The sequence below is a fragment of the Rhodamnia argentea genome, chromosome 4 (genome assembly GCF_020921035.1).
Source record: "Rhodamnia argentea isolate NSW1041297 chromosome 4, ASM2092103v1, whole genome shotgun sequence".
NCBI classification, from domain to species: Eukaryota; Viridiplantae; Streptophyta; class Magnoliopsida; order Myrtales; family Myrtaceae; genus Rhodamnia; species Rhodamnia argentea.
Genome location: NC_063153.1, coordinates 12,352,017 through 12,366,195, shown reverse-complemented (window position 1 = coordinate 12,366,195; position 14,179 = coordinate 12,352,017). Strand labels below are relative to the sequence as shown.

At 39.3% G+C, this 14,179-nt stretch overlaps 1 protein-coding gene across 1 annotated transcript; it reads right to left on the bottom strand.

Annotated features, from left to right (window-relative positions):
• Nucleotides 1-4,330: 4,330 nt before the first annotated feature.
• Nucleotides 4,331-12,045, bottom strand: LOC115746683. The gene is made up of 2 exons (XM_048277622.1): nucleotides 11,977-12,045; nucleotides 4,331-4,825 (listed from the first exon to the last, which is right to left on the bottom strand). The coding sequence occupies exon 2, from the start codon at nucleotides 4,811-4,813 to the stop codon at nucleotides 4,406-4,408; it is 408 nt and encodes a 135-aa protein (XP_048133579.1). The 5' UTR covers nucleotides 4,814-4,825; nucleotides 11,977-12,045; the 3' UTR covers nucleotides 4,331-4,405.
• Between the last annotated feature and the right edge of the window lie 2,134 nt (nucleotides 12,046-14,179).

Genomic DNA, 14,179 nt, shown 5'->3' with positions numbered 1-14,179 from the left:
TTGGCACACTTGTAATAAATTTATCCCAAATTGGTACACCTGTGACAAATTTACTCTATGTTAGTTTTCGTTAAATTTAACTCACAAATTGCTAAATTGGATGACACATGGCGGTTGACGAGTATATCGGTTTGAGGTTTTTACCCTTTGTTTGTCACAGGTTTATTAATTTGGAATTTTTCATGTATTAATTCAATTTAATAGAAGGTAAATTTGTCATAGGTGTACCAATTTGGGGTATTTCGTGGTCAACAAAATTAGTTTATAGTAAATTTGTCACGTACATACCAGTTTATGGTTTTTTGTGGTAAAAAAAAATAGTTAGGGATAAATTTGTCGCAGGTGTACCGGTTTGAGATTTTTCGTGGTTAAAAAAATAGTTTGGGGTAAATTTGTCACATATGTACTAGTTTAGGATTTTTCATGGTATTAACCCTCTATTAAAATTACTATTCATTGCACTAAAACAAGAAAACCTCACCATTCACAAACTCTATTTATTGATGATAATCTCCTTCCTAAGACAATAAATATCTAAAAAAGAGAAGGCCATAAACAAAACATTCACTCAATAGAAGTACAAAGGAATTACAAGATAAAATGAGATGTGCATGACTTACCCATGGTTGATTCTCCGGTTATGAGGTTCTTTAGTTCTTGGTTAGGTTCCTACTTAGGAACCAAAAAATTGAAATCGGGAAAGAGTGATTCTCATGGTTTGGTCCGGTTTCTGATTCCATGCAAGATGAATCATTGTACAGGTTCCGAAATATCAAAATCAGGAATCGAACCAATTCCCATTGGAACTTGGAACCAAACCGATTCTCATGGCCGGCTCGGTCCGGTTTCCAATTCTACGCGGGACCCATGCTCACCCCTATGTACCGTAACACATGTGGAGGACCTCCATGCCATGATCCTCAATGAATAATCGATGTATATAACATGCGGCGGGTGTATACGTCGCTAAAACTGAAAAGGATTTACTAAAGTTCCAGTTTTTTCACGGACAGTGAACGATTTGTAAAATGTTTTCATAAAAAATGATCACTTGTATCACTTGAAATGTCAATAGAAAATGTTTTCACTATCGACAACAATTTGTATCTAAACATTTTCCTCGATGGTGAAAATATTTTTCGTTCATTTATCTTTATAAGCTATACAAACGATCATTTTTATGAAAATATTTTTTTTTAAAATTATTCATTTTTCGTGAAACAATTTGAGCTTAATCATCGACATGATTGGTATTTTTTTCAATAGAAACTTGAGTGTCAACACATATGTCAGGTAATTATAATAGGTAAGTTTTGCCCACGGTTATAAACTATGTAATGGAAATAATTAGTTTTTTTTGGTCAAAGAAATAATTAGGGTTAATAACACGAAAAATCCCAAACTGGTACACCCGTGACAAATTTACCCTAAACTATTTTTTTTACCATCAAATAATTAAGTAAGTGGCGACCTTTCAAAAACTAGAAATTTTTTAAAATTTTCACGAGAAAAAGCAGCTTATGATACAAGGTGTTTCATAGTCATTTATCCATGTGAATCATAATTTTCCATTAGAACCGGTAACCTAAGTTGCAAATTCAATATATCTTTAAGCTAACAGATTTGTAGAAACGACTGTCTCATGGAATGCGGTTTCAGTTGGTTTGGCTTTCCTACATTGTATAACACTAATTAATCTCGATTTAAAATATTCAATTAAGCAAAATGTTTTTTTTATTGGGTTCCGTTCTAATCATTTCTACTATACAAGCTATACTGTGTGCACTATGTGCAGTATGCAGGTTGCGAAACCTTGCTCCTCCTCATGCGTCCCCACCCCACTCTCTCCAAAGGTGAGGATTCAAACCCTCCATTTCCCTCTTCCCAAATGGGAAGAGTGGCCACCGGAGCAATCCCCGAGTGGTTAATTAAGCAAAAAGTTCACTTATTGTATTAAATAGAGAACAAGCTATTAAATTCATGCTACTTTTTTTTTTTTGGTCAAAAGAGAGATTACATTTGTTAATCAGAATGATACTTGAGATATATATATATATATATATATATATATATGACCTTCAAGCCTAGCAAATCCTAAGTAAGGCCCTGTTTGGTTCCGCATTTGGCCAATGGACTTTGAAAAAATGTAAATACTTTTGAGCTAAAGGCCTTTTTCAAAATGCAATTAGTGTTTGATAAAGTGTATTTTAAAAACACATTTGGAAAGCAACTTTGACGTAAATGCTGTTTGGTGAAAAATGAACTTTGTAAAGTATTTTTATTTTTTGAAAAAAAAGCGGTGCTAGCCGGTGGGTAGGCGACGGTGGGGGGGGGGGGGCTTGCGGGAGGCGGGCGGGCTGTAGGCGGAGGCCGGGCAACGGACGGCGGGCGGCGGGCGACGGGCGGCCGGGTAGCGGCAAGCGAAGGTGACAAAGTTAAAATAAAAAAAAAATTAGCTGCATTTCACAAAAGTTCTTTAGCCCAAAGTACCTTTAGAGGTACTATGGGCTAAAAGACTTTGATATCATTTGAGATGCAATTGCATCTTCCCAAAGTGAGCCAAAAAATGAACCAAACACCATTTGCATTTGGCCAAGGGACTTTAGAGCTCTAATGCTCATTTCCAATGCTGAACCAAACGGGGCCTAAATGCAGAACAAAGCAAATGCCAAAAAGCAGATAACAAAGCACAATCTGTTGCTAGAAGTATACTCTCATCCCTCAAGAACAGATCCGCCATCGTAAATGATCGGCGACCGATCAGCCAAGATTATCGGTGATTGTCGACAAGACGAATGACCCAATTGGTCTCCACGTTCGCCCAATATCAGCTGCATAAATTTATTCAGACACACAAACTCCCATAACAGATCCAGAGAGAAAAAGAAAGACAATCAAGCAAAAAAAAAAAGAAAAAGAAAAAGAAAAAGAAAAAGAAAAAGAAAATTAGATACTAAGCAGGCCCTCAGCTTCAGTTTCTAAAGCCGTAAAGGTTTAAAAGACGGCGTAAGGTTTTCCGGAGAAGAGGGGGTTTTATTCATACCACTTCAAAAGATTAAGAAAAATTAACGTGCTACTAATCATATTCCTCAAATTCCACAAGTAACATAAAAAATTCCACCTCTAGACTATTCTATAAAACAAAGAGAGCCTGCTATTTTCAAGGGATCTCAATAATTTTTTCCTTCCCAAGATGTCCTAAGTTTCTTATTATCTTATAATTACTGCGTCCATGGACGAGCGAGCATATTCGTAATTTTATTTTTCTCTCACGGTGTTCAATATTAGGAAATGGGTATGTTTACAATGATTTTATATCTCAAAATAAATTTATGTTTTCGTAAGTACAATTTTCTTGGTATTGCGCATCTTGGTCAACAATTTCTTTTCATTATTCAACGGTTCAAGCCTAATCTTTCAAATTTCAGTTTCTTGCATGCGCCAGCTTGTACACGTTTGCTAAAATTACAATAAGCCAACATAGTACATGCGATCTTCTTCAGGGCCGGTCACTGAAAGCATGTTTAAGAATGCTTCTCTGGCGACAGTAAATCGGCCTGTCTCTCTTTTCTCCGATCTTCATCCTCTCTCTACGAAGCCCTGTTCTCCATACTCAGCTTCGCTCGTTGAAAGAGATGGCACCTAGCCGTCGCTGTTCAAATATGTGTGTTGGTTTATGAATCTTTCATCAAGCTTCAGGGACAGGCAAAGCGTCCCCAAAAGACGTGACTTAGATACGGCCTGGGAGACCGTCCCAGCAGATGTGCAATAACTGGAAAACGCGACGATGGTTTATTTGCCTTAGTGAATGAACCTAGTATCAACGTACACTGTCTCTCATTTCATTCCTTTTTCCTTTTGGGGACCAGAACGCTTGTTCTATACTTGCCATTGCTCGAGAGACAAACTGAAGGTTGTTTTGAGTGATCATATTTTTGTGTCGGTAAGCTTCGCGAATATTAAGTAGCTGGAGCTCTAGTCTTTTTTCTGTGCAAGGTAGTGAAATCGCACATCCGACTCAAAAGAAGAGACGATGTCTTGAAGTTTAGCACAATATGCCTGAAACGGGACGATAAGTTAAAACCAACTACGACATAGCGTCCCATCCTTCAGCTATCGTTTCCTTGAAGTTCGCATCTTATGAGCGAAAATTATTTCAAGAATATGATGCAAGAACACTCTTTACTTGGAAACAGAACAAATACACGAGTTTCCCCTGCCTCTATGGAGTACACAAGGAAATCGGACAGAGTTGTTGTCTCCTTTAGTGAAGCACACAAATACTTGTAAAATACATATACGGGCACGCAAAGAAAGGGGAGAATTTTTGGTGACACGGAACTTGAACTCGATATGATGTACGGTGTTTATAGTATTGACTGGATCCACGTGTCCGTTAGCAATGTTATGCTCCGGGATTTTCCATCACGAGGTCTTCCATTTTCCTGAATCTTTTCTCCAGATCTTCCAGCCTTTGATTCATCATTGCAACCCAGTACGGCATGGCGTCGCTAGGGTAGGGACTTACAGTGCCATGGACGGTTGGAATAGGATATGCCGCGGGACCTTCCGGCCTTATTTTGCATGAAGTCTCCAGTTGCTTGACATAGTTATCCACCACGTCGTCTAGCTTCTCACGCAGCTTGGAGTTCTCCTTTATCTGGTCTCCCAGGACCTGCAGGTTATAAGTCAACACGACCCACTCGTTGAAGGCACCAATTGGGTTGATGAGATGCAGCAACCGTCCATTCTGATCTAGATTTGGATGAGGGCCTATTCTCTTCCTAAGGTTCTGCAATTGGTTTTCCGTCATCTTGACTTGAACCTGTAAAAAAGAACGTAGCCAAAGGTTAAAGCTGTCGCTGAATTCGCATGTTCAAAATTAGTTCATTTTTTCTAGACTCGTGATCATCAGAATATCGTTGAAACACGAAAGTATGAAGGTGATGCAAGAGTACCTCAAGAAATTTGAAAGCTTCAATAAGGCCAGTGCTCGGTAGGCTGGGAAGTGTGCTTTTACCAAAGAGATTGCCCCTTTATATAGATGTAAACTAGGGATGCACTGTACATGATTCTTAGACAAAGGCGGCCTACGAGTATAGCAGCAGAGGAACCTCTGGAAGAATTTACGTACCATGTATTGGAGTACTTTTGTCATTTGTCCCGGCATTTGGTTGTTAATCAACAGGGTTTCTTTGAATTTGTTGGCATTCTCTAAAATTAAGTTGAAAGAATCACATCTGTTTTATTCTGGCGACATCTTAAGCACCTGACTGGCTTGGTCTTTGACAGTTGCTTACAAATATACATTCTGCTTACACCATATTTAGAATTAGTTGACAAAGTCCTTAACATGCAGTATAAGCCTATTGCGGCTCTAACAAGATTTCAGAAAGAGGAAGGTTTCTTGCATTACCCCTCTAATTTGTTTTCGTGGTGGTCCATTTATCATGAAGGTCTGAAAGAGATAGTGAATTATACACGTTTGCCATCTTACACTAGAATTTAAAACTCAGGTTCGAAGGAAATGGTCAGTGACTGTCATCACGCTTTACAAGTCTAGGATCGTCTAGGAATAATACACTGAGTGTCAAAGTGAAGCAGGCAAAAAAGATTGAGACTGAAATTAATGACCACTTTAGCCACTTTTCTAGGCAAAGAGTGAGGGCAACACCAAGAATGGAATCTGAACAAGATAGTAAATAATAAAAGAGATAAAGGTAAAGGCATGGCATCGCAGATTACTTGCGCAACCAAAAAGAATACAGCAGATAGAGCTTTAGCATGACAAGGATGCGCGAACAACTAAAATAAGAGTGACAAGGTCATTTAACTAGTCTGAAACTTTCGACTGAAGTTGATCCTGATCGACGAAAGTTGAGATTCTGCTTGTGATAAGAGAATAGGGATTTGGATGTACCAATAATCACATTTACTCCATTTCTTCTCCTTCACTTGATCCGATACTTCAGCCTTTTCTCTTTCCCCTAGCATCAAGTAAAGCACAAATTGTGAGAAAGCAAGGAGATTCTTGCAGTGTGTTCTAGGCAGACATGTCGTTATCAGGAAGGTAAATGATTGAGGAAGTTTTGAGGCTTAGTTGCATGATGTTGTGCCTTATATAAGTTGGACCAGAACACCAAAGAGAGAGCAACTAGCTTGCAAAGGTAAGAGTCAATCTACTCTCTCTTCTGTTCATTGTTTCATGCCTTCTGTTCATGGACATCAAGCCCAACATAGTGTCGTATCATATTCTCTGAAGATTAATGTCTTTTTTTCCATGATCCTTTCCAATGCAGAACACCTTCACAAGTACGAATACGCAGAAAGTTCACCGTGAAAGATCATGGCTACAGAGAGGTATTTAGCAGCCATAAGAGGACAAGCAAACATACAGCCAAAGTTGGAGGAGAGCAACCTTAAGATTTTGCACGTGAAGGAACCTGTTGGGGATTGGCGAGAATGGTCGATATTGACGTATGATCAAAATGTCCTGGGAAACTTATTGACAAGGGAAAATAAGCGTCTCCAGAAGAGAATTGAGGAGTATGAGATGAAGCTTAAAATTCTCACTTCTGCTTCTCCTCTCCCTCCAATGTACGCCGGTTGGCCTACTTTGAACCCTAGCACGCTGAGATCTCAAATAGTAGACCTTGACATTGTCACGTCATCGAAAGAAGCCGAGAAATAAAAAGTGGTTTTATATAAAAAGAAAATAAATTTGTAGAAGTGCTTCTGTGTTATTATGAGAGCAAGTATGCTTTTGGGTTATTATGAGTGCAAGTCTGCAATGTGTAACAGATAAACTGAAGATCGCTGAGAGCTTCTACTAGTGTGTGATGTGATGGTGATGAAAGAGTGTTTCCTAATGATGTGATCGTGCATCTATCTGCAATAAGAGTGTTTATGTTGTTGTTACTTCTTCGATCCTTCTAAGCTCCTTGTCTTTCTGATGAATTAGTTCTTTCCAACTGAATTTTTCTCTCTAAAAGGACTTGAAACTTGCCTCATTAACCCAATAGTACCTCTTCGAATCATTCTACTGTCTTGTGATTGGCAAAGAGAAATTGCAATTTGTAAGCAACATCAACAGAAATAAGAGTGTGAACCGTGTTCTAATGGTCCTAGGCAGGGCACGTTAAACATCAAGGTATATACAGAGCAACAGAGCTGGAGAATTGTTCCATTACATACCAGGACTACAATTGAATGTCCTTTGATAGTTTCCTCAAATTTCACACTTTTAGAAAGGATTATTTCTGTTACATATGCCTTTATCAGTGCAACTTATATGCAGGATTATGGATGAAAGCACAAAGGTCATATCTCTTATATGCAGAATTACTGAAGAAAACATGATACTCTGGTATAAATACACGAACACACAAACGAATCTGGAAATCACAAAGCGCAAACATCGCAACAAGGGTCCCAGAATGGTACTTGGAAGGGATGATACGCAATTGTCAATGCCATTTTCTTGACATGATACAAAAACTCCACTGGAATTTAATGGTTCACAGTTGGTAATGTTTGTGGTCATAATTTGTCCTCTATGAGCTCTCCCAGCTTTTCAAATCTTTTGTTCACGTCTTCCAACTTTTGACTCAAAGCTGTGTGCCGACCTGGGTAACAAGGTTTGACCACGGAACCACAGGGGCAAGGATTTATATAGCCACCAAAGGGTGGAGTAGAATATGCCCTGAGATCGGAGGCCTCATCTTGCAGGAGGCTTTTAGTTAACATAATTTCCCACCACTTTGTCTAGATTCTTAAGCAGTTCGGAATTTTCCTGTATGTAATCTCCTAGGACCTGCAGATTATAAGTCAATACACTCCACTATGTACCGCCGAGTACTTAGTACATATGCGGCAACCATCAATTCTGGTTATAAATCTCAAGTTGGTCCTAATCTAATCCTTATATCCTGCAGCTGGAAATCAGTCATCTTGACTTACACCTGCAAAAGGTTTGCGAAACAGGTCCAAGTGCTTTTTAAAGAGATTAGTACCTCACTGAAACCTGCGATAATTAGAAGAATGGATGAAGTCTAGGAGTACCTAAAGGACTTCGATGTCCTAAATAAGGCTGGTGCTCAGTGGAGAAACAGTGACAATTGCATCATTTTGGCAAGTGTACCGTATTATCGAGATTGCCCTTCAGATTGAATCATAAGAGGCGTTAGGAGTTCATGGGTTTCTGTACTTGTTGCTTGTTTTTTGGTTTCATGCATTTGTTGCTGCGTCTGCCGCTGGCTACAGTGCCTTGGTTTTAATCACACATTTTAGCATGAAAGAGATCAAATGCTCAACAAAAAGAAGAAAGGGTCATTTTCACTAAACAATGCTTTTGACACTCCTTCATTTCCATGAGTTATTAAATTGTCATTTTGATTACATTGCCTTTGTCTATAGGGGATAAAAGCTGGAGCCAATCCGGCTGTCCTGGACGGTATGATGACGCCGCCCTGACTGGGAATTTCGATTAACCTTTGTTCAATTCAAGCACATCCTGGTAACATTTTTTTCTCCATATCTCATGCTTATTTTCGTTCAGCTTGTCAGTACTGATCTGACTTTTGTTTTGGCTGAAAAATGAGAGTAGAACAAATGCCTCATGACAAGGAAAATAATTCAGGAAATTTGGAGGCTGTCGGATGATTGAGACTTGCATCTTGTGTTTAGGTACATAAAAAGTCCGACAATGCACAAATTTTACAAATTGATCGTAGATCATGGATTGACATCCACACCATATATTAAATAAGTCCTGTAGGATTATATGAGGTGACCGCAGTACTAGCCAGAGAGAGAGAGAGAGAGAGCATCTAGCCTGCAAAGGTAAAAGTCTCTTTACTCCTGTTCATGGACTTTATTTAGACAGTGTTAGTTATACATACTTTGAAGTTTGATGAGTATTCCCTTTTCCTTGATCATTTCCGAATACAGAACATTTTGCCAAGGACGAATAACAAGGGAAGGTTAACCTCGAAACATCATGGCTAACGAGAGGTACTATGCGGACAGAGTAGCACAAGCAGGCGTATCGACCAAAGTTGGATGAGAACAAGCTTAAGTTACTGCACATGAAAGAATTAGCAAGAGTTTGTGATATTGATGTATGATTAGGATGTCCAGGCAAACTTATTGATAAGAAAAAAATAAGCTTCTGAAGAAGAAGATCAGCGAATATGAGAAAAAGCTAAAGTTGCTAAATCTTTCTCCTTCTCTTCCTCCTCTTCTGTAGGCTGGTTGGCCTACTATCGATGGTATCACATCATAACAAGGGCCAGTCGACGAGAAAGATTAAGTAGAGGAAACTATTTATGGGAAAGTTGATCAGCTAGGAAGTGGCCATTCCATCGCTAATTTATTACAACAAAAAAAAAGAATTTAATTCATGAAGAGTGTGAAGGTTTACCTATTGACGATCCAGTCTTTGTCGAGCCAAGGAAAGAAAAAACCAAGATGATGAATTTGCATTTTAATGAGGCAAAGTTAATCCAGTAGGTTTATTACGTGTGGAGTCCATGATGTACTTGAGATAAATTGAAGACAGCTGAGAGCTGCTCCTTATTGTGCCATGACAGTGGTTCAAATGTGCTTATATCATCATGTAATTTCATGTTTGTGTTGTTTAGTCCTATGATTTTCCGTCTCCTAAAGTCTACTCTTGATTAAGTGTATGAATTCTTCTTGGCCAACTTTCTTTCTCTATGAAGGACTCGATTAAAGATCCTGGGAAAAATGGCCCCTATGATGGCTCGATTACAGATCCTAAAAAAACAATTCAGCACAATCGAAGCGATTGAGAAAAGAATTTCTCATACAGGTATTGCCTTCAACGGACAAAGTTAAGATCACTTGAGCAGTTAAATGCGTTGAAGCTTTGTAATTTTGTCTGTAAGAAAATCATAAATTCTCCAGCATCATGTGATCAAGTGACATGGTTGAGAGATAGAACAATCTTTCGGTAGTCACGGAGTTAACGTTTCTTGTTGAATTCCTGCAGAAATTGACTTTCTCCCATCTCATACAATGCGGCACAGAAAGTTAATCCTGTTCTGCAGAATGTGCAGGGTCTACATGATTTTTATGTGAACAGTAGTGTATATACATGTGCTTGTAATTATAAAGTCTACTGAATAACGATTTATGAATCAGAAGAAAGAACACCAAGAAAATGACAATCTCTATTTGAATCTTACATAATTGCACAAGCACATTTTTATTCGGACGAAGGAGTAAAGATCACAAACTACATATTTCCACTGCCTGAAGCAGCCGGAGAGTGAGTTGTCTGCATTTTTTGGATGAACTACTTGGAAAAGGCCTCATTCATCTCCTTTGTTGAAGCACACAAACCAGGCTTTCTAAATAGTGCCCAAGCTAACATGTCTAACTCAAGTAGAAAAAGTCTTCCTCAATATACGATGAGGATCGCCCTGAAAACATCACCCTTGACTAAGGTATAAAATTCCATCCTGTGCTTCGAAAGTTTGCACTCGTTAATATCGAGGTCGCAGCTTGTCCTCTATGAGCTCTTCCAGTTTTTCAAACCTTTGTTCCAGAGCTTCCAACTTCTGACTCATCATTGCATCCCGATATGGGAAACTAGGATTTGTAATGGAATTGTCCAGGTAAGGACTCATGTTCACCTATGAAGCACCACCGATACTCTCTGGGGATCTACGTGTCGTGTCCGACACTATCTGACACTTTGGCACTCTCCAGATACTCTCCGACATGCGACTGAACCGTGGTTAGCATTCCAGACACGCTAGTGACGCGCGAGTCCAACATCTTGACACGCCATTTTGACACGCACGTCAATTTTAAGCATTTTCGATAAGTTGTGGCTCAAAATGTAAATTTATCAAATATATATACACTTAAGTTATATATCAACCCACTTCAAAATTAGTATACTCAGCTAGTAAAAAGAAAAAAAAACTAATCCGATATAATAGAAGAAGAAGAAATCCACTGCTGATATAATTTATCATGTATATAATAAAAATATATGTTTAATATGCAACGTGTTTCAACGTGTCAGAATTCTCTATTTTTTTAGAATGACATGTTGGCGTGTCGTGTTGTGTCGCGTGTTGGTGTTAGCGTCGGTACTACTTGGATGTTCCCCCAAAAGGCGGATTGGGAAATGTGGGATAAGCATATGCTCCCGGACAGGGAGGCCTCAGTTTGGCTAAAATTTCCAGCTGCTTAACATAGTTTTCGACCACATCGTCCAGCTTCTTGTGCAATTTGGAGTTCTCATTTGCGGAGTCTCCTATTATCTGCAGGTTATAGGTCAATGTGACACACTCGTTAGAGCCACCGAGCGGATTGTAAATATGCAGCATCCGGCCATTTTGATCTAAGTTCGGATTTGGGCCAACTTTCATCCTTACATTCTGCAACTGGTAGTCTGTCATCCGACTGAAAAGAGGGGACAATGTCTTGGAAGTTAAAAGTACAATATGCACGAATCGACGGAACTACAGGATGTTAAGACAGAACCAACTAGAACATAGAGTCTCTGTCCTCCAGCTATAGCTTCGTTAATAGGATATGCCGCGGGACCAGCCGTTCTTATTTTGCATAAAGTCTCCAGTTGCTTGACATAGGTTTCCACCACGTCATCTAGCTTCTCTCGCAGCTTGGAGTTCTCCGTGATCTGGTCTCCCAGGACCTGCAGGTTATAAGTCAACACGACCCACTCGTTGAAGGCACCAATTGGGTTGATCAGATGCAACAACCGTCAGTTTTGATCTAGATTTGGATGAGGGCCTATTCTCCTCCTAAGGTTCTTCAATTGGTTTTCCGTCATCTTGACTTGAACATGTAGAAAAGAAAGTAGCCAAAGGTTGAAAGTTATCACTGAATTTGCATGTTCAAAAAGAGTTCATTTCTACAAGACTCGAGATCATCATAATATCGTTGAAACACTGATTTATGAAGGTGATGCAAGAGTACCTCGAGAAATGTGGATACTTCAATAAGGCCGGTGCTCGTTAGGTTGGGAAGTGTGGTTTTACCAAAGAGATTGCCCCTTTATATAGATGTAAACTACGGATGCACGGTACATGATTCTTAGACAAAGATGGCCTACGAATAGAGCAGCAGAGGAATTTCCGGAAGAATTTCCGTACCGTGTGTTGGAGTACTTTTGTTATTTGTCCCTGCATTTGGTTGTTAGTCAACAGGGTTTCTTTGAATTTTTTGGCGTTCTGTAACATTGAGTTGAAATAATCACATCTGTTTTATTCCGGCGACGTCTTAAGCACTTGCTCTTTGACAGTTGCTTACAAGTATACATTCTGCATACACCATATTTAGAATAAGTTGACAAGTCCCTAAGGTGCAGTATAAGCCAATTGCGGCTCTAACGATATTTCTCTGACAGAGGAAGCTTTCTTGCATTGCGCCTCTCATTTGGGTTTGTGGTGGTCCATTTGTCATGGAGGTCCGCAGGAGATGGTGAATTCATAAATGTTTGGCATCTCAGACTAGAATTTAAAACTTGGGTTCAGAGGAAATGGTCTGTGACTGTTGAGTGTTGACACGCTTTACAAGTCTAGGATCGTCTAGGAGTAATAAACAGTGTCAAAGTGAAGCAGGCAAAAGAGATTGAGACTGGAATGAATGACCACTTCAGCCACTTTTCTAGGCAAAGATTGAGGAGTGAGGGTAACACCAAGAATGGCATCTGAGAACAATATAGCGTATAAAGAAAAGAGATAAAGGTAAAGGCACCGCATTGCAGATTACTTGTGCACCAAAAAGAATAATGCCGATACTGAAAAAAATTGCGGATAGAGCTTTAGCATGTGGGAACAACTAAAGCAAGAGTGACGCGGTCATTCAATCAGTCTGACGAAACTTTCGATTGAAGTTGATCCTGATCGACGAAAATTGCGATTGTGCCTGTGAGAGAAAAATAGGGATTTGAGATCTACCAATAATCACATTTGCTCCATTTCTTCTCCTTTACTTGATTCGATACTTCAGCCTTTTCTCTTTCCCCTAGAATCAAGTAAAGCACAAATTGTGAGAAAACAAGGAGATTCTTGCCGTGTGTTCTAGGCTGACATGCCGTTATCAGGAAGGTAAATGATTGAGGATGTTTTGAGCCTTAGTTGCATGAGTTTGAGACATACTCTGTCTCCTAGGTGTATGCAAATCCCTTACGCACATAATATAAGTTGGACCAGAACACTAAAGAGCGAGCAGCTAGCTAACAGGAGGTAAGAGTCACTCCACTATTTCTTCTGTTCATTGTTCATACCTTCTCTTCATGGACATCAAGCCCAACATAGCGCTGTATCCTATTCTCTGAAGTTTAATGTCTTCTTTTTCCCGATCCTTTCCAATGCAGAACACCTTCACGAGCACGAATAGCGCCGGAAGTCCACTGTGAAAGATCATGGCTACCGAGAGGTATTTAGCGGCCATAAGAGCACAAGCAAACATGCAGCCAAAGTTGGAGGAGAGCAACCTTAAGAGTTTGCACATGAAGGAACCTGTTGGCGATTGGCGAGAATGGACGATATTGACATATGATCAAAATGTTCTGGGAAACTTATTGATAAGGGAAAATAAGTGTCTCCAGAGGAGGATTGAGGACTATGAGATGAAGCTTAAAATTCTCACTTCTGCTCCTCCTCTCCCTCCAATGCATGCCGGTTGGCCTACTTTGAACACTAGCATGCCGAGATCTCAAATAGTAGACCTTGACATTGGCATGTGATGGAAAGAAAACGAGCAGTAAAATGGTTTGTTTATATATATATATATATATAAAGAGACTATCCAAAGAAAATAAAATTTGTGGAAGTGCTTTTGGGTCATTATATGAGCAAGTCTGCAATTTAGGTTATTATGAGTGCAAGTCTGCAATGTGCAAAAGATAAACTGACGATAGCTGAGAGCTTTTACTAGTGTGTGATGTGAGGGTGATGAAAGAGTGCTTCCTTAATGATGTAATCATGCATCTGTCTGAATTATAGAGTGTGTATGTTCTTGTTACTTCTTTGATCTTTCTAAGCTCCTCGTCTTTCTGGTGAATGAGTTGTTTCCAACTGAATTTTTCTCTTTAAAAGGACTTGAAACTCACCTCGTGAACCTAATAATGCCTCATTGAATCATTCTACTGTCTCGTGATTGGCAAAGAGAAATT

What these genes read in the sequence shown, in the direction of transcription:
- LOC115746683 (XM_048277622.1), bottom strand. Translation starts at nt 4,813, where the DNA reads ATGACGGAAAACCAATTGCAGAACCTTAGGAAGAGAATAGGCCCTCAT.